The sequence below is a fragment of the Gigantopelta aegis genome, chromosome 4, assembly GCF_016097555.1.
Source record: "Gigantopelta aegis isolate Gae_Host chromosome 4, Gae_host_genome, whole genome shotgun sequence".
Classification (NCBI taxonomy): domain Eukaryota; kingdom Metazoa; phylum Mollusca; class Gastropoda; order Neomphalida; family Peltospiridae; genus Gigantopelta; species Gigantopelta aegis.
Window position 1 is genome coordinate 5,592,210 of NC_054702.1, and position 24,387 is coordinate 5,616,596.

The 24,387-nt window shown below is 43.6% G+C and overlaps 1 protein-coding gene across 3 annotated transcripts in view; it reads left to right on the forward strand.

Annotated features, from left to right (window-relative positions):
* LOC121372543 overlaps window positions 1-24,387 on the forward strand; it is a 40,916-nt gene that overhangs the window by 11,871 nt on the left and 4,658 nt on the right. For 2 of the 3 annotated variants that reach the window (XM_041498930.1, XM_041498932.1), the window contains exon 2: window positions 1,955-2,022. In XM_041498930.1, the coding sequence (XP_041354864.1) occupies window positions 1,955-2,022 (68 nt within the window). Of the gene's footprint in view, window positions 1-1,954; window positions 2,023-21,766; window positions 22,198-24,387 lie in introns of those variants that run through there. The other variant, XM_041498933.1, reaches the window with a different exon arrangement.

Here is a 24,387-nt window from a genome sequence, read left to right on the forward strand (position 1 = left end):
AGCCTGCCCAGATCGAATGTCGGTGACATTTAGAAAACATCTGTACAAGTTATAGCGGAGACAAAGTGCGGCGACAAATGGCGACAAAAGCAGCGTCTAATAACACGCTAGTCTTACAGCATTAACCGTGGAATCTGTCACGACCGTAAATGTATGGCATTATTTAACAGGTGAATAAACACGGCATTTCAGATCCCAGTTTACGAAGATGGCCCAATAGTAGTAACTAGTAGTTGTAGTAATAGTAGTAGTAGTAGTGGGGGTGGCGGTAATAGTAGTAGTATTAGTGGTAGTAATAGTAATAGTGGTAGTAATAGTAGTAGTAGTAGTAGTAGTAGTAGTAGTAGTAGTAGTAGTAGTAGTAACAACAATAGTAGTAGTAACAACAGTAATATTAGTAACAGTAGTAGTAGTAGTAGTAACAGCAGTAGTAGTAGTAGTAGTAGTAGTAGTAACGGTAGTAGTAGTAACTAGTAGTAGTAGTAGTAGTAGTAGTAACAGAAATAGTAGTAGTAGCAGTAGTAGTAGTGGTAGTAGTAACAGCCATAGTAAAAAAAAAAAAAAAAAAGTAGTGGTAACAGTAGTAGTAGCAGTAGTAGTATCAGTTGTGGTAGTAGTAATAGTGTGGGGTTTGTTTAGTAGTAGTAAAACTAGTAGTATAAGTAGTAGTAGTTGTAGTAGTAGTGATAGTAATAGTTGTGGTAGTTGTAGCAGTAATAACGGTAACAGCAATAAGTATAATAATAATAGTAGTAATAATACTTATAGGTAATAGTAGTAGTAGTAGTAGTAGTAGTAGTAGTAGTAGTAGTAGTAGTAGTAGTAGTAGTAGTAGTAGTGGTGGTGGTGGTGGTGGTGGTTGTGGTACTGGTAGAGTAGAAGTAGTGTTGCTAGTAGTAGCAATAGTAGTAGTAGTAGTAGTAGCAGTAGTAGTAGTTGTTATTGTTGCAGCTGCTGCTGTTGTTGCTGCTTTTGTTGTTGCTGCTGCTGTTGTTGCTGTTGTTGTTGTTGTTGTTGTTGTTGCTGTTCTAGGTGTATTGGTCCACCGAGTTGTCAACTCGCCGGATAGGGCCATACCGGTACTATATTGAGATTAGCCCGAGCATTTTGACTGTAAGAGAGCTAGACGGACATTTGGAAGGTTATACGCTCTCATTACGTTCTCATTACGTATAACCTTCCAAATGTCCGTCTAGCGCTCTTACATTCGGGCTGTACTGAGATAATAACACATACAATCCTTATCGGTTCCCACTGCGTCATCGTGATCCGTAACTTTTATTTTTAATGACAAGATTTCCATCTCCTCTACTCACTAGTGAGCCTTCACGCCACTCCCCGCTCCCCCCCCCCCACCCCCACCCCACACGGCCATCACTACCGTTTCGTTGACCCGTTATTTCCGAAAACGCTGTAACCGATAAGGGAGATAAGAAAACTTTCTTACTAAAACGTGCGCAGTTAGTTCCCTTGCGTAATACCTTCGTCACACTGTTGAGTAGCTATATTTTACTGAATATAAAGTTAAAATTTGTTTTGTTTAACGACACCTCTAGAGCACTTTAATTTATCAATCAGCAACTAATGGATGTGAAACGTTTGGTAATTTTGACATATAGTTTTAGAGAGGAAACTCGCTACATTTTTTTTCCATTAGTAGCAAGGGATCTTTTATATATTATATGCACCATCCCACAGACAGGATAGCACATTCCGCGGCCTTTGGTATACCAGTTGTGGTGCACTGGCTGGAACGAGAACTTGCCTAATGGGCCCACTAACAGGGATCGATCTCAGACCGACCGCGCACCAAGCGAGCGCTTTACCACTACGTCCGGCCCCTGTAAAGAATAACCTTGTGCTTTGTGGCAATACCAGACTTTTTTTTATAGTAATATATTAAAGAAAACAATACTGCGACTGTGTTATCATTTTTATTCTCTTACTTTTGCAGATTTCTTACACATTACGAGTGGAATTATGTTAGCTGTTTAAAGACTACCATGGGATACCGACATACAGGTAAGAATTAGTAACGGCCAGTTTGGAATTCTTATAATAAACATATTTGATATCACATACGTTAACATTATTACTGTCGTCATCTAAGAGATTTGATTTCGTGATACACACCCATATTGTTTAAACTGGTGGTAGTAATATACGCTTCTTGCTGTATTTCATTTCATTTCAACTTATTTTCGTGTTTATATCCAATTAAGGTTCAAGCACTCTGTCATGGACACACACCTCAGCTATCTGGCAGTCTGTCCAGGATAGTGGGTTATTTATTAGTGGTGAGTGAGAGAGAAGAGGGTGTAGTGGTCTTACACCTACCCACTGAGTCGTTAAAACTCGCTCCGTGTGAGAGCCGGTACCGGGCTCCGAACCCTGTACCTACTAGCCTTGTGTCCGATGGCTTAACCATGACACCACCGAGGCCTGTTTCTTGCAGTAGTTGAGTCTTCCACCTTGTCACGTGTTAAACTGTCTTGTTGTTATGATGCATGACTCGTGTATCCAGTCGCCAGGTGCCGTCAGATCCCATATTTTACTTGTAGCCAGCCGTCTTGCTATGGAATGGTTATATCTGTTTGTCTGTTAAGTGTCGGTTGTACTCGGTGAAGTTTGTGTAAACAGGTGTGATAAATTAGTACACGCGCACTGAACGGTCCATTATGTCTTGCATATTCTAACACATTGTGAACCAGTGTGGACATATTTCAGGAGATGGCCGATATTAGCCATTATTAGCGGTGTTATTGCGTCCAGTTCCTGAGAACATTTACACGTTGATTGTGTAAACACCGAGTATTACCCTCAGAAAGGTACACAATGTTTTGATGCTCTGTATTGTGCAGGCGAATTTACGTCGAAATATAAAAATAAGTGTATTTGAAAAAAATATGAACTCTTAATTGTAAAGCTCTTAGCATCTTGGCCAGGGGCGTATATACATGATACAGTCAAACTTGTCTTAAGCGGTCATATAAGTGGCCGCTTAAGTTGTCACATATAGTCTTTAAAACATTTGTTGTTGTTGTTTCGTGTTTTACCGTCAGTACTGCTAATTAATCGATGTGTGCTTCACAGTTGACCATAAATCAACTTTTGACATGTTGCCTCCTTCAGAAAAAAAGGAAACAGTACTGGAATGTATTAAATTAACCGTTCTCGAAAAGTTTCTTTTCTTTTTCCATTTAATAATTTAATTCCTACTACATACGGTGTATTGTCATAGTACGACATAGGTCAAGCCTAGTCTGCCCAGGGACAATTAGATGCATTCCAGTGTCATACTTCCTTAATTGATACACAGTACAGATGTCGGGACTGAATGGGTACTAGTATTTCTTAAGGTGTGAAGATCGGTTATTTGCTGCACCTTATCGCTGTTGTTAAAATATCCCTTTTATACAATAGTAAACATTTACTGTGGCTGCTTAATACAGGTATTTTAGCGATTTGTGATCCGATTTAGGTGGCCGCTGGCCGCGTTAGACAGGTGACCGCTTATTACAGGTGCATGTACATTATAAATCGTTTGGGAGGGAAAAAAGTGGCCGCTTAAGGCAGATGACCGCTGATTACAGGTGGCCGCTAGGACAGGTTTGACTATTTGAAAGGGAGAGGCTGAGACATCTAATCTGAATACGTTTGTATAGAATGTGATTAATTTTAAAATTTTATTTTGTTTATACTTAAATTGCATTTCGTTTGAAGTGACAGAACTTAGGTTTTAAACACTACGACGTATTTTTCACTATTAAAACTGTTTCTGTTCACTGAAATCAGATATTACTTGAATGTTAGTGTTTAGATTATCCATTTCCGTTCATCCAAAGTGTTTCTGTTCACTGAAATCAGATATTACTTGAATGTTAGTGTTTAGATTATCCATTTCCGTTCATCCAAAGTGTTTCTGTTCACTGAAATCAGATATTACTTGAATGTTAGTGTTTAGATTATCCATTTCCGTTCAACCAAAGTGTTTCTGTTCACTGAAATCAGATATTACTTGAATGTTAGTGTTTAGATTATCCATTTCCGTTCAACCAAAGTGTTTCTGTTCACTGAAATCAGATATTACTTGAATGTTAGTGTTTAGATTATCCATTTCCGTTCATCCAAAGTGTTTCTGGTCATCATAGTGTTTTTAATATCACAAAATGCATTGTTTATATTTTTAAAAACACACGTGCGTCTGATAAATAACAGTTAGGGAGCCGAGTTTTAGTCCGTTTTTAAGGGTATTTCACCATTTCAAGGAAGGACATGTTTTAGTTAACGACGCACAGAACACATTTTATTTACGGTTATATGGCGTCAGACATATGGTTAAAGGCACGCTGTCACGGATTTAAGGACCTTATTTCTCCAAAAGTAGATAATAAATGAAAATTACATCAATGTTTGGAAACCAAATCTGACTATTGAATCACCTTAACTAAACCACGATGGGGTGAAATCCATGTCAATAATCTTGACAGTATTAATGTTTAAATTATAGACCATTGCCATAATTCAATTACTGTTTACAAAATATCATTAAAAGGTGGAATATGATGGTTAATTAGATTAGCAGCAAGGGATCTTTTATATGCACCATCCCATAGACATGATAGCACATACCATGGCCTTTGATGTACCAGTCGTGGTGCACTGGCTGGAGCGAGAAATAGCGCAATAGGCCCACTGACGGGGATCGATCTTTAACTAATAGGAATGGGATCCAGGTCAGTCGATAGGGCGCTGGCCGGAGGTGCTTGCGTCGTAGGATTGAACTATTCTCTCATTGATTTTTCCGTCCCAACCAGTGCCCCACAACTGGTATATAAAATGCCGTGGTATGTGATGTCCTGTCTGTGGGAAATTGCATATAAATGATACCTTGCTGCTAACGGGAAAACGTAAGGGTTTCCTCTAACATCACGTGTCAAAAATTACCAAATGTTTGACATGCAATTGCTGATGATTAATAAATCAATGTGCTCTAGTAGTGTCGTTAAACAAAACTAAAATCCTATTAACATAAATGTACTACTGTCCCTGTGTGTACGTATTCCTACATGTATGTATATTCGTGTACAATTGTATAATATACAATAGCCCAAGTACTCTGTCGTCAACACCTACGTAGGGGCGAGACGTAGCCCAGTGGTAAAGGGTTCGCTTGATGAGCGGTCGGTTTGGGATCGATCCCCGTTAATGGGCCCATTGGGCTATTTCTCGTTCCAGCCAGTGCACCACGACTGGTATATCCAAGGCCGTGGTATGTACTACCCTGTCTGTTGGATGGTGCATATAAAAGATCCCTTGCTGCTAATCGAAAAGAGTAGCCCATGAAGTGGCGACAGCGGGTTTTCTCTCTCAGTATCAGTGTTTGACGCCATATAACTGTAAATAAAATGTGATGAGTGCGTCGTTAAATAAAATATTTCCTTCTTCACCACCTACGTATTTAATGTGTACATTATTGAATGGGGGTACTGTCAGGTTTCTTCCTGCAGTGTGTGTATTATAGGTTAATATGTGAAATATTTGTTATTGGCGAACTCAAAAACAATCAATGTAATTGTATTTAACGTCAAACGTAGGGTTATTTTTGTATTAGAGCGGGAATCTTTGCCTACCCGCTGGTAGGCAGATAGTCCGTGTTTTTGCAATACAGTTATCTCTGGCTGAGAGAACGATCATAACCGTCCAAATATTCGTCTAGCTCTCGAACGGCAGAGTACTCGGGCTGAACTTACAACAAATAACATGCATGGCCGTATATAACTTACTACTGTGTTGGAACATAATGGTGAATAAGTGTATATATTTTGAATGTGCCAATCTAGAAATAAAAAATAAGTGAATAAATAAATAAGTATGTTGTAGTTATCTACGGGGTCAAGGTTGACATGACGTTGACGATTTCGCGCCCACGTCGCGGCGACCTGTCGCATATTATTATATTTCGTAGTTGTAGTAAACAGCGATTGTGCATACTTGTCGTAATGACGAATTAACCCGGTTGGTAGCCTGTGACGAACAAGTCCATTCATTGAGCACAAACACGCAGCAATTTGTCGGTGCTTTATACAAATACGGAGGAATTTACTACACACTCGCTACCCCTCTTGGCGAGCGCTGATCACGGGTACATATTGTAAGAGATTACAAAACATATCGCGTGCTGAGGAAACTTCATCCGAGTATAGCAAACAGGATACAAATGAGATGCACCCACTGGGCTTTTTAATGCATACGTTTTACTCTTGGTGCATATGTCCGTGTAATGCAATTATTTGAAATGTTAAAAATTAAATCATGTCATATCTAGTCCCTCAGTACCGAAAACTTATAAACGCTTATTATTCTATGTTGTTTAGATTTCATAATTTATTTAAATTCATATCCCTAAAGTTAATTACAGTTGTTTTAATTTTCTGTTTGAATAAGACATTTAAAAAAAACTGGAGCCACTAACATATAGTCACGAAAGCTGTCGTCTTCACATGGGGCTCAATCATTATTTTAATGGGTTTTGGGGGGGGGGGGGGGTACAGATATTTAGTAGACAGGTACAGTAAAAATCATGAAGAATACTGTTTTTCAATCACGTGGATGGGGTGGGGGGTGGGGGGTGGGGGGGGGGGGGTGGGGGGGGGGGGCTCCAGTGGACTGTTCTTCTTGTAATTGTACAGATTTATTTTTAAGGCTATATATTGCTAGTATAATCATAGTCATGCCCAGCCATACAAACTAAAATAGCAGTAAAAGACAATCGGGGATCAACAATAAAGGGACCTACTCAGGTTGACAGGAAGGGCGCTTTTAAACTCAGTGCTTCATGGTTGGGGGGGGGGGGGGGTAGTTGTTTTTATGTGTGAAGTGGGGATGAGAAAGCACCTGTTCCTTGCCCCTTCGCCTGAAATGATCCTGACTATGATTTAAAATAGTTTTCTTGCTAAAATCTCATTAAATTCCAAGCGCGCTCTGCTTGTTTGCACACGCTGGATTGGTAAGTTTCCTCTCACAACAGCTGAATTCTTCTTGGTCTGAGAAGTCGGTGTACTGGTCGGTACTGAGATTGGAAACCAGCACCTATCAGTCTTACGACCAATATCTTAACCATTGCTGTATCGATGTCGGTTTTCACTACCGTGTACCGGCCTCGGTGGCGTCGTGGTTAGGCCATCGGTCTACAGGCTGGTAAGTACTGGGTTCGGATCCCAGTCGAGGCATGGGATTTTTAATCCAGATACCGACTCCAAACCCTGAGTGAGTGCTCCGTAAGGCTCAATGGGTAGGTGTAAACCACTTGCACCGACCAGTGATCCATAACTGGTTCAACAAAGGCCATGGTTTGTGCTATCCTGCCTGTGGGAAGCGCAAATAAAAGATCCCTTGCTGTTAATCGGAAAGAGTAGCCCATCTAGAGGTGACAGCGGGTTTCCTCTCAAAATCTGTGTGGTCCTTAACCATATATCTGACGCAATATAACCGTAAATAAAATGTGTTGAGTGCGTCGTTAAATAAAACATTTCTTTCGTTCTTTTCACTACCGTGTGAGCATTGCTTGATATGTGATGAACACGCACCACCCAATTTCTAGTCTTTTCACTACCGTGTGAGCATTGCTTGATATGTGATGAACACGCACCACCCAATTTCTAGTCTTTTCACTACCGTGTGAGCATTGCTTGATATGTGATGAACACGCACCACCCAATTTCTAGTCTTTTCACTACCGTGTGTGCATTGCTTGATATGTGATGAACACGCACCACCCAATTTCTAGTCACTATAAAACAAAGGGCGGGACGTAGCCCAGTGGTACAGCGCTCGCTGGATGCGCGGTCGGTTTGGGATCGATTCCCATTGGTGGGCCCATGGGCTATTTCTCGTTCCTGCCAGTGCACCACGACTGGTATATCATGTCCGTGGGATGGTGAATATAAAAGATCTTTTGCTACCAATGGAAAACTATAGCGGCTTTTCTCTCTAAGACTATATGTCAAAATTACTAAATGTTAGAGACCCAATAGCCGATGATAAATAAATCAATGTGCTCTCGTGGTGTCGCTAAACAAAACAAACTATAAAACGAACCATAATAGAATACATTCAGTTACTCTACGAAATCAATTAAATGTTGTTTTTTCTCATATTCGTTTTAACAATTGCAAATCTGGGTTGTGCGTTTTGAATGGGTTTCATACATGTCAGTGCTTTGTCATCCACTAGAAGTTTAATCCACCCGATAAGAATGGGCGCGCTCACTCATGTGTGCGGGTGGTATGGTGTGGGTGGTATCACATGAACATGACCAGTCGCTCGGTTCTCTATGACTAGATATACATCTAGTTTGTATTATAGGTTGTTACTATTATAGGTACGTCGAAAACTAAGTCGCAGTTTGTGTGAGTGTCATGATTTTTAATACTCAGTCACATTGTGGCTTCTGTAACATGTGGGTAGAAGATGAATTACGGCTATGGGGTGAACTCCACTTTACTAGCGGGGTACGCGGGGTGTGATACATCAGTGCCAGGGGGCGGGATGTAGCCCAGTGGTAAAGTACTCTCGGTTGGTCTAGGATCGTTCCCCGCCCGTGTGCCCATTGGACTATTTCTCGTTCCAGCCAGTGTGCGACGACGTGGTATGTGTTATCCTGTCTGTGGGATGGTACATATAAAATGTCCCATGCTGCTAATGGAATAATGTAGCGGGTTTCCTCTCTAAGACTGTCAGATTACCAAATTGTTGACATCCAATAGCTAAGGATTAATATGTCAATGTGCTCTAGTGATGTCGTTAAACAAAACAAACGTTAACGTTAGTTACGACGGTGATTAACCGTATTTTCCAAATGTTGAAGAATCCTTCCTTTCTTTGCATTTTCATATGATGGGCTACTGCAGTGTATTTTGAAATCTGTACAGCATCACACGCAATGCTGTTTGGTTTGAGTTGAGTAGATCATAACGCCTTTCGCCCTACAGAGATCCCGCGTAGGGGGCCGTGTCGCAATGATTCTATTGATTTATGACGATGTTTGTGCCCAACAGACTGTACAAACAGTCGGCTCTAACCTGTACCACGGGCACGACGTGTGTCACAGCCACTCACCCCACGACAACGACGTGTGTTACAACTACTTGAACAGAATAACCGCGGCGTGTAGCCAATTAAAGTGGTCAGTAATTTACAACTTTCCCAGGTACTGGCAGAATAATTCCTCTTTTTGTCATTGGCTATAATTATATGGCTTCTATAGTCCACGCGCAAGGAGACAGGTGCTAATAGACGGTGAAACGCGCCGGGGTCCTTGCGATTAGGGGATTTATAGCGCGTGCATTGCATGGACGACGTTTAATTACTCTTAGGTCGGTAAATGTCAACGGGGCCAGCGGAGGGGTCTTAAGGCCAGAATTTTATGTTACTCAAATGTGGGGTTTCTTTTAGTGTTTTTTCTATACATGTATTTAATGTTTTATTTATCGACTCTTTTTTTTGGTTTCTGAGGCAGGTAAGGGACGTAACTCTGTATTACAAATGTACTTAGGTCTCACTACACAGATGTCATCTGCCATTGAAACCCATGTTAAACTGCCCAACTTCAAGTGAAGATTGCCCATAGAACGGGTTCTCGTTGGCACCAACAACATACACCATTGCGAACATACATTATATAAGCATTTATTTTCACTGCAAAATTGAGAACATTTCCGTCTCAGTTTTTTGCTATATGACCGCATCTGGCTGTAGTACCGGTCCGAACAGGTGGTTCATTAATCGATTCACTCCGGCTGTCACGTGCGCTATTTACCCATGTCCCAAAAGGTCGATGCACAATATTACAAAATAACATGGGCAAAATACAGCCAGAAGGCTTACCATTAAACATACATATTGTTTTAATTCTTCACCATTTCCTAGAAGTGAATATGTGAACCATAACATGTGTCACAATTAGGAACTATAGTGGACCGTGATGAATGAACTCTCACCCGGAAGTGATCTGTGTAGTGAGACCTTAAAGTCTAGTGACCAATTTTGTCAAACTTGGTTTGAAGTCAGTTTGATAATTTGGGTCATTTACACCATGAAAAGCTATACTAGAGCCGTGTAACTTATGAACTCTAACCAATACACCAAAAGATAGATGTACCATACCATCCAATAAAACTTCATATCACATTGTTACTCCTTGGTCATCCACACAATAGATGGCCATCAAACAAGCAGCCACTATATGGTAATGTATGACCTTGTTGGTAGTTCTGATATGGGGAACATACAAAGAAGATAATTATCTAGTTAGTTCATTAAAATATTAGTTTCCATCAATTGTTGCTATGGGCAACAATTGTTTCATAATCAAGTGTTGAAATCCTGGGGTTTTCTGTATATTTCAGCATGAAGATCCACATATTGTTAATGGCAGACACAAATTCTACTTTCATAGTAGAAAACTATGTTATATATTCACAATACCATCAAAACTGTTTGTCATTATGACTGTACATTTGAAAAAATCATTATGCACAAAATCACAGAAATTAGGGTGAATTTGGATATTGACCTTGTGACCTTGAATTTTGACCTTTTACAATGAGAAACTCAGTGTTAGACACTCAGATTAATTTATTTATTACATGTAAGAACACTAGAATATATATTTTGACAAACACACCCCTAAAAAATTAAAATAAAATTAAAATAAAAATAATAAAAATAAATAAAATTGACATGTTTGCAATATTTACCCAAACAGGGCCCCCATACACTTGGCTGAAATCAACATCGATGTAATTACCTTTTATAAGGATGCTACACTTGTACATTTTCATTTTGGCTTGCTAAAGTTATATATTTTGGGATAAACAGTAATTTCATGTTTTACATTATGGTCTCACTACACCGATGTCATCTGCCATTGAAACCCATGTTAAACTGCCCAACTTCAAGTGAAGATTGCCCATAGAACGGGTTCTCGTTGGCACCAACAACATACACCATTGCGAACATACATTATATAAGCATTTATTTTCACTGTAAAATTGAGAACATTTCCGTCTCAGTTTTTTGCTATATGACCGCATCTGGCTGTAGTACCGGTCCGAACAGGTGGTTCATTAATCGATTCACTCCGGCTGTCACGTGCGCTATATACCCATGTCCCAAAAGGTCGATGCACAATATTACAAAATAACATGGGCAAAATACAGCCAGAAGGCTTACCATTAAACATACATATTGTTTTAATTCTTCACCATTTCCTAGAAGTGAATATGTGAACCATAACGTGTCACAATTAGGAACTATAGTGGACCGTGATGAATGAACTCTCACCCGGAAGTGATCTGTGTAGTGAGACCTTACGGTATTTCATTGAGTGAAAGGGAAGTAACGCTGAAAGGGAAGTATTTCTGAATTGCATTTTTTTTTTTTAAAGTTTTCCCTGTTCCCTATTTCTCAATTATTGCTGGCCACATTGACTTAGAAATAATAAATGTATATTATAAAATATGTAGTCCCGTAATGAAATAAAATAAAATAAAATAAAATAAATTTAATTTAATTTAATTAAAAAAACACACAACCAAAACATACCTAAACAAAACCGTACCTTTTTGTCAAAAGGTAGTTTAGTTTAAGAGTCTATGACTAGTAAATAAATTATTACAATTGAGTTTACAGCTTCACACAAAATTTGTTGAACGATTTAGTGAATTTTGTAAAAGGCTTTGTGGCGCTTGTGAACAGCAAAAAGTAAATTTAAACGTACAGTTCATAGGTAACACTTTTATTATAAAATTAACCTTTACGCTCAGTTAGAATCCCCCGCGGGGGGGGGGGGGGGGGGCAGAACTGGATTAGCTGTCTAAATGCATGGTTTGTGTTTGTTTGTTTGTTTGTTTGTTTGTTTAACACAGCACTAGATCACATTGATTTGTTAATCATCGTGCTCGGCTATTCAATTATTAATTCTTACATACATCGTATTGCAGAGGAAACCCGCTACATTTTTCTATTAGTAGCAATGGATCTTTTATATGCACCCTCTCACAAACATGACGCCACATCCCACGGCCTTTAATATACCAGTCGTGGTGCACTGGTTGGGAACAACACAAACCAAACAAGGTCCACTGATGTGATTCGATCCTAGAACGCAAACAATACAGGCGGGCACTCTACCGCGTCACCTAGATCCCGATCCCATGAACTGTTAGATCCCGATCCCATGAACTGCAACACCATTCTAGATCCCGATCCCATGAACTGCAGCACCATTCTAAATCCCGATCCCATGAACTGCAGCACCATTCTAGATCCCGATCCCATGAACTGCAGCACCATTCTAGATCCCGATCCCATGAACTGCAACACCATTCTAGATCCCGATCCCATGAACTGCAACACCATTCTAGATCCCGATCCCATGAACTGCAGCACCATTCTAGATCCCGATCCTATGAACTGCAACACCATTCTAGATCCCGATCCCATGAACTGCAACACCATTCTAGATCCCGATCCCATGAACTGCAGCACCATTCTAGATCCCGATCCCATGAACTGCAACACCATTCTAGAGATTATAATATAGTCAGTTACATTTCAATCTAGTGACTATTTCCTTGTTAGCTTTCGTCTACTCAGCACATTTAATGTCACTGACTCAGCACATCCAGTGATGCTGGAGGGGATGGGATGGGGAGGGGGGATGAAGGGAGTAATTATATTGACAGCTTCTATAATAGGGAGGTTGAAGTTGTGGTTTTGATACGGCGTGAAAACAGTGATGTATATACCGATCGTGTTACTGGGTCGCTAATCTCCATTAGTGAAATCCGTGTAATATTGAATGCAGAGTGCTTTATGTTCGTTAACAGGGGCGACCCGATGTGACGCGCAGGTCAATTGGGTTGAAAGGGGGTGGGCTTGATTAGAGTTTGGTATACACGGGAGAATGTTTGCCAGGAGCAAGAGACAGCCTAATAATAGAGCAACTGTCGTAACTCGCTGGGGAACGTCTCGGGTATCGGTTACCTCTTTAAGGCGACTCATCTCATCGGAATAATGGGTCTTGAAGCGCGTACAGCACGTCATTGTGAACCGAGTCAGACGCCGTGTAACACTGACCCAGAACTCGCCTCACTGAGTCGGTGAGTAGCGGCAGTAGGGCACACAGTCGCTGGGAGCAGGGTATGAATAGCGGCAGTAGGGCACACAGTCGTTGGGGGAAGGGAATGAGTAGCGGCAGTAGGGTACACAGTCGTTGGGGATGGGAATGAGTAGTGACAGTAGGACACACAGTCGTTGGGGCTGGGAATGAGTAGCGGCAGTAGGACACACAGTGGCTGGGGGAGGGGGGGGGGCTGGGAATGAGTAGCGGCAGTAGGACACACAGCCGCTGGGGGAAGGGAATGAGTAGCGGCAGTAGGACACACAGTCGTTGGGGGATGGGAATGAGTAGCGGCAGTAGGACACACAGTCGTTGGGGGATGGGAATGAGTAGCGGCAGTAGGGTACACAGTCGTTGGGGGATGGGAATGAGTAGCGGCAGTAGGGCACACGGTCGTTGGCGGATGGGAATGAATAGCGGCAGTAGGACACACGGTCGTTGGGGATGGGAATGAGTAGCGGCAGTAGGACACACGGTCGTTGGGGGATGGGAATGAGTAGCGGCTGTAGGACACACAGTCGTTGGGGGATGGGAATGAGTAGCGGCAGTAGGGTACACAGTCGTTGGGGGATGGGAATGAGTAGCGGCAGTAGGGCACACAGTCGTTGGGGGATGGGAATGAGTAGCGGCAGTAGGGCACACAGTCGTTGGGGGATGGGAATGAGTAGCGGCAGTAGGACACACAGTCGTTGGGGGATGGGAATGAGTAGCGGCAGTAGGACACACATCCGCTGGGGGCAGGGAATGAGTAGCGGCAGTAGGACACACAGTCGTTGGGGGATGGGAATGAGTAGCGGCAGTAGGACACACAGTCGTTGAGGGATGGGAATGAGTAGCGGCAGTAGGGTACACAGTCGTTGGGGGATGGGAATGAGTAGCGGCAGTACGGTACACAGCCGCTGGGGGCAGGGAATGAGTAGCGGCAGTAGGGTACACAGTCGTTGGGGGATGGAAATGAGTAGCGGCAGTAGGACACACAGTCGTTGGGACTGGGAATGAGTAGCGGCAGTAGGACACACAGTGGCTGGGGGGGGGGGGGGGTCTGCGAATGAGTAGCGGCAGTAGGACACACAGCCGCTGGGGGCAGGGAATGAGTAGCGGCAGTAGGACACACAGTCGTTGGGGGATGGGAATGAGTAGCGGCAGTAGGACACACAGTCGTTGGGGATGGGAATGAGTAGCGGCAGTAGGACACAGTCGTTGGGGATGGGAATAAGTAGCGGCAGTAGGGTACACAGTCGTTGGGGGATGGGAATGAGTAGCGGCAGTAGAACACACAGTCGTTGGGGGATGGGAATGAGTAGCGGCAGTGGGTCACACAGTCGTTGGGGGATGGGAATGAGTAGCGGCAGTAGGGCACACAGTCGTTGGGGGATGGGAATGAGTAGCGGCAGTAGGACACACAGTCGTTGGGGGATGGGAATGAGTAGCGGCAGTGGGACACACAGTCGTTGGGGGATGGGAATGAGTAGCGGCAGTGGGGCACACAGTCGTTGGGGGATGGGAATGAGTAGCGACAGTGGGACACACAGTCGTTGGGGGATGGGAATGAGTAGCGGCAGTGGAACACACGGTCGTTGGGGGATGGGAATGAGTAGCGGCAGTGGAACACACGGTCGTTGGGGGATGGGAATGAGTAGGGGCAGTAGGGCACACAGTCGTTGGGGTATGGGAATGAGTAGCGGCAGTAGGGCACACGGTCGTTGGGGTATGGGAATGAGTAGCGGCAGTAGGACACACGGTCGTTAGGGGATGGGAATGAGTAGCGGTAGTAGGACACACGGTCTTGGGGGATGGGAATGAATAGCGGCAGTAGGACACACGGTCGTTGGGGATGGGAATGAGTAGCGGCAGTAGGACACACGGTCGTTAGGGGATGGGAATGAGTAGCGGCTGTAGGACACACAGTCGTTGGGGGATGGGAATGAGTAGCGGCAGTAGGACACAAAGTCGTTGGGGGATGGGAATGAGTAGCGGCAGTAGGACACACAGTTGTTGGTGGATGGGAATGAGTAGCGGCAGTAGGACACACAGCCGCTGGGGGCAGGGAATGAGTAGCGGCAGTAGGACACACAGTCGTTGGGGGATGGGAATGAGTAGCGGCAGTAGGACACACAGTCGTTGGGGGATGGGAATGAGTAGCGGCAGTGGGACACACAGTCGTTGGGGGATGGGAATGAGTAGCGGCAGTGGGGCACACAGTCGTTGGGGGATGGGAATGAGTAGCGGCAGTGGGACACACATTCGTTGGGGGATGGGAATGAGTAGCGGCAGTGGGGCACACAGTCGTTGGGGATGGGAATGAGTTGCGGCAGTGGGACACACAGTCGTTGGGGGATGGGAATGAGTAGCGGCAGTGGGACACACAGTCGTTGGGGGATGGGAATGAGTAGCGGCAGTAGTAGGACACACAGTCGTTGGGGTATGGGAATGAGTAGCGGCAGTAGGGCACACGGTCGTTGGGTATGGGAATGAGTAGCGGCAGTAGGACACACGGTCGTTAGGGGATGGGAATGAGTAGTGGTAGTAGGTCACACGGTCTTGGGGGATGGGAATGAATAGCGGCAGTAGGACACACGGTCGTTGGGGATGGGAATGAGTAGCGGCAGTAGGACACACGGTCGTTAGGGGATGGGAATGAGTAGCGGCTGTAGGACACACAGTCGTTGGGGGATGGGAATGAGTAGCGGCAGTAGGGTACACAGTCGTTGGGGGATGGGAATGAGTAGCGGCAGTAGGGCACACAGTCGTTGGGGGATGGGAATGAGTAGCGGCAGTAGGGCACACAGTCGTTGGGGGATGGGAATGAGTAGCGGCAGTAGGACACACAGTCGTTGGGGGATGGGAATGAGTAGCGGCAGTAGGACACACAGTAGCGGGGGGGGGCTGGGAATGAGTAGCGGCAGTAGGACACACAGTAGCGGGGGGGGGGGCTGGGAATGAGTAGCGGCAGTAGGACACACATCCGCTGGGGGCAGGGAATGAGTAGCGGCAGTAGGACGCACAGTCGTTGGGGGATGGGAATGAGTAGCGGCAGTAGGGTACACAGTCGTTGGGGGATGGGAATGTGTAGCGGCAGTACGGTACACAGCCGCTGGGGGCAGGGAATGAGTAGCGGCAGTAGGGTACACAGTCGTTGGGGGATGGAAATGAGTAGCGGCAGTAGGACACACAGTCGTTGGGGCTGGGAATGAGTAGCGGCAGTAGGACACACAGTGGCTGGACACACGGTCGTTAGGGGATGGGGGGGGGGGGGTCTGCGAATGAGTAGCGGCAGTAGGACACACAGCCGCTGGGGGCAGGGAATGAGTAGCGGCAGTAGGACACACAGTCGTTGGGGGATGGGAATGAGTAGCGGCAGTAGGACACACAGTCGTTGGGGATGGGAATGAGTAGCGGCAGTAGGACACAGTCGTTGGGGATGGGAATAAGTAGCGGCAGTAGGGTACACAGTCGTTGGGGGATGGGAATGAGTAGCGGCAGTAGGACACAGTCGTTGGGGGATGGGAATGAGTAGCGGCAGTGGGTCACACAGTCGTTGGGGGATGGGAATGAGTAGCGGCAGTAGGGCACACAATCGTTGGGGGACTGGGAATGAGTAGCGGCAGTAGGGCACACAGTCGTTGGGGGCAGGGAATGAGTAGCGGCAGTAGGACACACAGTCGTCGTTGGGGGATGGGGGGGGGGGGGAGGCTGGGAATGAGTAGCGGCGGTAGGGCACACAATCGTTGGGGGATGGAAATGAGTAGCGGAAATAAGGCACACAGTCATTGGGGGACTGGGAATGAGTAGCGGCAGTAAGGCACACAGTCGTTGGGGGACTGGGAATGAGTAGCGGCAGTAGGGCACACAATCGTTGGGGGACTGGGAATGAGTAGTGGCAGTAGGGCACACAGTCGTTGGGGGCAGGGAATTTTTAGCAGCAGTAAACGGGTGGATGGATGGATGAATGAACGGATGAGTAAAGTGAAATAAGCACTGGTTAATGACGTAACATATCAGCTTTATTCTGTCCAGGCCGAATGGGAAATTCCGCTCAGCTTTCCTACAGGATAAAGCCGATATCCTACGTCATTAACTAGATATTCTCTATTTAAATCGTTGAAGACTTTTCTGCTTTTCCAAAGTGGTGCCCTTTACCCGATATTTGGGTATAAGGGCATTTATCCTTAATTGGAGTGTGATTATTATTTGCTTCAAAAACAGCTATAAAAGGTTATAAAATTATGATCCATATTGAAGAACGAATGCACCAGCTGTTGGACGGTGAAAGAACATATTGTCCACTTGTTTGATATCATTACTATTATAACACATCATCCGCGAACAATCGTCTCCTATGCTTACCACTCAATAATACGTCGCCAGTCACTTGTTAGTTAATATCGAAATTAATCTAACAGAATATTCGCAATTTATCGATATTCGACAAACTTGCACACACTGTTGCAGAAATGTCTATAGCTGCCAGGTTTTGCGCGTGTGATGCGCGTGGCGACACTGTTCGAGTATTACGATTCCGACCGCTCATTGGTCCGTCACCGAGCGGCAGACGACATCCGCGTGTCCGGCAGCTGGCCACCGTGACAGCCACGTGGTCGCGGCTTGTTGAGTGGAGGACAAATATTATATTAATATTACTGGTGACAGTAGTGACAGCATGGATGCGAAGAGTGTGGGGCGCCATTTCCGAGTAGAATTCTCTGACAAATAACGTGGAAAGCAAAGGCTGCTTGTGACAACGATTATCAGAAGGGCGGGTTTTAGCTCAGTCGGTTGAGTGCTCGCTTGAGGTACTTGCGTCGCAGGATCGAACCACCTCGGTGGATCCATTCAACTGATTGAGTTTGTCTCATTCCAACCAGTGCACCACAACTGGTCAAAGGCTGCGGTATGTGCATTCCTGTGAGAAAGTGCATGTAAAATACCTCTTGCTGCATTAAGAAAAATGTAGCGGGTTTCCTCTGATGACTACGTGTCAGAATTACCAAATGCTTGACATCCAATAGCCGATGATTAAATAATCAATGTGCTCCAGTGGTGTCGTTAAAAAAAAACCACCAAAAAAAAACCTTTAACTTTAACTGATTATCAGAAAGCATATCGTATGTTTTGGGAGGCATATCCCTCATGGCTGTTGTTAAGTTCGAGCCCTGTAACTTATAAATATGGTAGATACTAGATACTGGCAACGTTGACGATATGGGCTTTTCTAAAATCATAAATACTATAAAAAAAAATAAAAAAATAAAAATCTAAAACCATAAATGCTATAAAATGGTATTTGTTTTCTAAAATGATAAATGCAATAAAATGGGTTTTTTAAAATGATAAATGCTATAAAATGGGTTTTTTTTTAAATCATAAATCCTATAAATGCTATAAAATATGGTGTGTTTTTTCTAAAATCATAACTGTTATAAAATGTGGGGTGTTTTTTTTTTAAATCATAAATTCTATAAAATGTTTTTTTTTTCTTTCTAAAATCATAAAATCATAAATGCTATATAATGGTTTTTTGACGCATCTTAAATATAGGTAACAGTCCTGTTATTTAAAATGGGATGGTAAGACGTAGTAGTTGGACGTAGCCCAGTGGTAAAGCACTCAATTGATGCGCGGTCGGTGGGATCGATCCTCGTCGGTGGGTCCATTGGGCTATTTCTCGTTCCAGCCAGTGCACCACGACTGGTATATCAAAGGCCGTGGTATGTACTACCCTGTCTGTGGGATGATGCATATAAGAGATCCCTTGTTGCTAATCGAAAAGAGTAGCCCATGAAGTGGCGACAGCGGATTTCCTCTCTCAATATCTGTGTGGTCCTTAACCATATGTCTGACGTCATAGAACCGTAAATAAACTGTGTTGAGTGCGCCGTTAAATAAAACATTTCTTTCTTTCTATCTGTAAGACTATATGTCACAATTACCAAAATTTTACGTCCAGTAGCCGATGATTAATAAATCAATGTGCTCTAGTGATATCGTTAAACAAAACAACCTTTATTAATGGGAAGAACTTATATGATATCTTCAACTCGACGGCCCCGACAGCCCTGTTGACAAATATATATTTAATGCAAGTTTATGAAGAAATTAGAGTATTATATTTGTAACAGTGGCAACCAAAGTTGTCAAAAAGTTATCAAGCACGAACCCTTCAATGTTTGCCTGACGAGTCACAAACATTCCGAGATTCTCGTTATGCTGCTGACATATTACGGTTATGACTGCCTGACAATCGTTATTGATAGTTTCAACATATTTCCACATGTGTGGTGTTCACCTAAAACCGGTTGCATCGGAACTGTGGTAATACCTTAATTATAGGGTACGTCCCCATTTCAGGGTTGCATAAAAGGCCTGTCACGACACTGCCACAGTGGTGACATTCATAACATGCAATACAGGATCGACGTACTACTTCAATATTTAATATGTGCGAGCGTGTTAATGGATTGATTGAGAGAGAGAGAGAGAGAGAGAGAGAGAGAGAGAGAGAGAGAGAGAGAGAGAGAGAGAGAGAGAGAGAGAGAGAGCGGAGAGGATGGAAGGGAGGAGACACGACACACATGTAGACTGTGTTCTGTTTGTAATTGGTGTATGAAGTAATTCAATGTTCACAAGTTAAAATTTACTAAGATTACATGTTGTGAATTCTTATACAGTGGTACAAGTCTCACTAGTTATAAACTGTATTCCGTACAGAAGGCGTCTTGTTCGTGATTGTTTTTAATGGCTGCTATGGGACAATAACAATGATAGGGATAAGTGGCTTCTTGAAAAAAGTATTAATGTGATCGCTATAATGTTACTTTAATTTATTTGTATCAAAACTGAGTAAAGAACTGTGTTAGATACAGAACCAGACTTAATGAAGACATGGAAAGTATTGATACAGAACCAGACTTAATGAAGCCATGGCAAGTATAGATGCGGACCCAGGCTTAATGAAGACATGGAAAGTATTGATACAGAACCAGACTTAATGAAGCCATGGCAAGTATAGATGCGGACCCAGGCTTAATGAAGACATGGAAAGTATTGATACAGACCCAGACTAAATGAAGACATGGAAAGTATTGATACAGAACCAGATTTAATGTAGACATGGAAAGTATTGATACAGAACCAGACTTAATTAAGACATGGAAAGTATTGATACAAAACCAGACTAAATGAAGACATGGAAAGTACTGATACAGACCCAGACTTAATGAAGACATGGAAAGTATTGATACAGAAACAGATTTATTGAAGCCATGAAAAGGCCGGCCTCAGTCCGCGGTGTTAGGCGAGTTTTACGACTCTAGTAATATTAGTTCAACTGGGAGGATTACGAGCACGCCACAAGAACCTCCACATTAAGAACGAAATGTCTCGTCTCAGAGACGTTCTCTGCGGGTATTTGCCTCTGTTGACACCTGAGATGTCCGAGTGATGTAACATGGAATCCTAGCCTCGTTAGCCAGCGGGACACGCCCGGAATGTGTTGGAGGCGTCCGTCGTCCGCCAGTGACGCTGAGCTGCTCATACATCAGTGTGTGTCGCGCGACTTGCACGGTCGTTAGTTTTAAATATTACTATGACGTCACGGTTTGATCTCCCGTATGAAAGTTTCTTTCGTTTAACGACACCTCTAGGGCACACGTTTTTTTTAAATTTATTAATCACGGCTATTGGATGTCAACATCTCCCGTATGAATTCATTCTTTTCGAAACAGGAAATCCAGTGTTAATCTGGAATATTACTTATCTTTTGGTGTTATGTGGTGTGTACAATCCGGATGATATTGCTTCGTGTAAATATTTATTCACGCACGCACACACACATACATATATACCCGAATACGCACACGCCATTATAGCCATGCATATTTTAAACTGTGGCTTTATGGTGGTTAACAAATTCGTATTTATAGTTATAGACACACACAGAGAGTGAGAGCACTTTCGTCGCATAGGATACTCCCGAAAAACCTAACGATATTTTGTGTGTACATTCTCATAGACGGGACAGTACATACCATGGCTTTTGATGCACTTGTTGGCGAGCTCCCCTTCACCCACTCCCCACCCACTCCCCACCCACTCCCCACCCACCTCAACCCACCTACCCACATCCACCGACACAGTCAGTGTACTAAATATGTAAACGTACTTGAACCTCAATTGGACATAGGCATAAAACTGTAGTACTAGTGTGTTGTCATGGACGTTTCACTAGAAGGAACAAACATAAAAAGAGGTTAACAGCGTAATGTTATAGAAGTAACACCAAGAACAGACGTGACAATAATGTGTAGACCCCCTAAGGTAGATCCACTTCCATCCGAGTAACAAACCCATGAACTCAAAACAGTAACGAGAAACAAAACAACGACAGTAGCACGACCTGTCGAGTCATTCTCCCCACTCCCATCCCACCCCGATTCATCATTCTCCACCCCCACTCCACCCCCTTTCCCCTCAAGTGACAGCCTTACACCAGTACGATTGATCGTTAGTAATACACTTCACCGTTATAGGGACTCCTATCGATCAATGCAACCTGTCACCCCTACCAAGAAATGAGCGCTGCCCGAAATTCCGGCACATGTGTTGAAGCTCTCACAACCGGTATCAAATTGAAAGATCTATTGTTAGTCGAGGGTATGCGCCGTGTTGGCAGTGGAGAGAACGCCAGCTGGTTATCGTGATTAGTGCGCCGAGTGGCGGCGAGTCGGTCCGAGACGGAGGGCAGCGGAGTGTAGCGAAGTTCAGTCAGTCAGACGGCGGAGCCTGCGTCGGGTGTATTCGTTAGTGGGCGTAGACTTGGTGGATGCTACTGTTGCTTGCTGTACTCTGTTGCGTCACGGACTGATAGCGTGTTAAATCTCCGCTCGGCTGTGTGTGATAGCAGTGTGCTAACTCTGTACTGCCTGTGTACTCCTCGCTGTACTGCCGTGGTGTGGTATTGATTGGAATTCACCGCCGCTGTCTCGGGACCTGATCGATGTTGTTGCTAAAAGGTTCGTATTTGCATATTTCCAGTTTGTAAACAGTTGGGAGGTATGGACACGTACTTGTGGAACGATGGTGTCTTGTAGCTTAAGTGATAACTTATCTTGACCACGTTTATTAATTCATGTTTCAGATCGCATTCTTCATTAACTTGTCTTCATTAATTTATGTTTCAAAACTATTTTGTAATACTATTTATATGTTATTGCAAACTATATTTCTGTCAACAGTATATGTCAGTTTATACTCTTCTCTCTCTCTCTCTCTCTCTCTCTCTCTCTCTCTCTCTCTCTCTCTCTCTCTCTCTCTCTCTCTCTCTCTCTCTCTTGGATATTTTTCTTGCATTCTTGATTATGATAGACGTATATGGACATTTGCTAGTTGAAAAGGGAGGAGTCGTTGTGTTGAAAATGCACGCAGTTGTAAATCTGTTCTAAACGAGTACCAAGGTGAGAGCAGTATTGGTTGGAATGGTCTCATCGCTCTGTTACATTGGGCGTTTGGTGGGTTAACTATAGCTTTAGAATCATTTCAGTGCAGATAAATGCTTTCACGGAATCATTAATAAAATTATTGACATTGATGGTTTCTCCAGTCGGGAGATGCTCAGTGTACCGATCATTAGTTGAAAGCTGTGCCGACTGTTGTTGTACAGAGTTTGGTCTCTCTTACCGGTGATGATGCTCGATATGTGTGAACTTGGAACATGCTTTCATAGGCCCCAAGTCTTGGTTACGAGGGATGAAAATAAGAGGATTCTGTTCTTTTTCACTGTTTCATATGATCATAGTCTGTAAGGGCAACAGTTTGTGTAAGTTTAATGGGGGGTTTTCTTGTAAGTTTAACGGGGGGTTTTGTTGTAAGTTTAATGGGGCTTTTTTGTTGTACCTGTAAGTAGACTGCTATTCACGAATATTCACTGCACTTGGGTTTAGCCCAATAGTGTTGATTTCGCGTGATGTACACGAGCTGGCAGGGTTGATCAGACCGTTGGGCTTTCCCTATCCGCCCCTGCGCGTGCTGTAACCTCACCGTGGTGCAGGGGTGAAACATTCTCTTTGAGAATGGCCAATACAGCACAAATTGAAGTTTAGAGTAAAAGTCAGTATCTATCTGTGATATTTGTATTTGTATTTTTGCACGCTTCTTTACAGTTTTTATTTTTATCTTGAATTTTTCTATTGATGTTGATCATCACCTTATTTGTTTCCATTACCATAGTTTGACACCCAATAGCCGATGTATCATTGAATAAATTTAGTAGACTGTTATTCATAGGAAATATTAACAGTCACTGGCTGCAATGGCAATCTATCGCACCAGTCTAGAGACTGGACAAGATGTTACAGCTATGTACTGAGTGCTAGACAGGTCAACAATCTCACCAAATCTTCACTACTATTATTACTGCTAAACACGGACTAGTGTTATTGAATACTCCATCCACAATTCTAAATTCTAAATTACCTTTATATATCTAAATTCACAATTCTAAATTAGCATTATTATGATTATAGATATCTGTGTTATTTGTTACAAAATGATATTTAGCCAGATCGATTATTTTAAAAAGTCTGTCTATATACTAAACGACGACTATACACCGACTGAGACTGCGTTGATTATAATGTCCACACTACTAACTGAACGTACTGAGACAGATCAATATATCGGGCATTTGATGGACTATTGTTAAGAAATCTGTCGGGTCGGCTTTGAAGTCGTTTAGCGGTGGTCGGCGAATCGCGCGTCTGGCGTGCCTTGCGTCACTGGGATGGCTTCAGTTTCTCCAAGTCCTGTTATGTTTCCGTGGCGTGGATCGGGTTTCTATTCACGGAGCTGCATCTGCTGCCTGCCAGGTGCGTCAGCTGGTGCTAAGTGGGCGAGTCCACGCCCTATATAACAGTATTTCCCATTGACCGGCGCGCTGACGTCGTCGGGCCAGCCTTTGTGCGGGAATGGCGCTACTCCTGACAGGGCGACCCCGGTGAACCTCGTACACGGATTTTTCTTCTCTTCTTCTTTACTACAGGGGAATGAACAAAACTGACAATCATCACACCCAGTAAAAGTGTCAAAGCGTTCTGCGCCAGTGCTTGATCAAATTTACTGTTATTAGGCTTGGGAACACGGCCAGCTGAAAACCGAAAGGAGGAACTTCAGGACTCGGGGCTGTACCTAGCCACATTGGGGCTGGG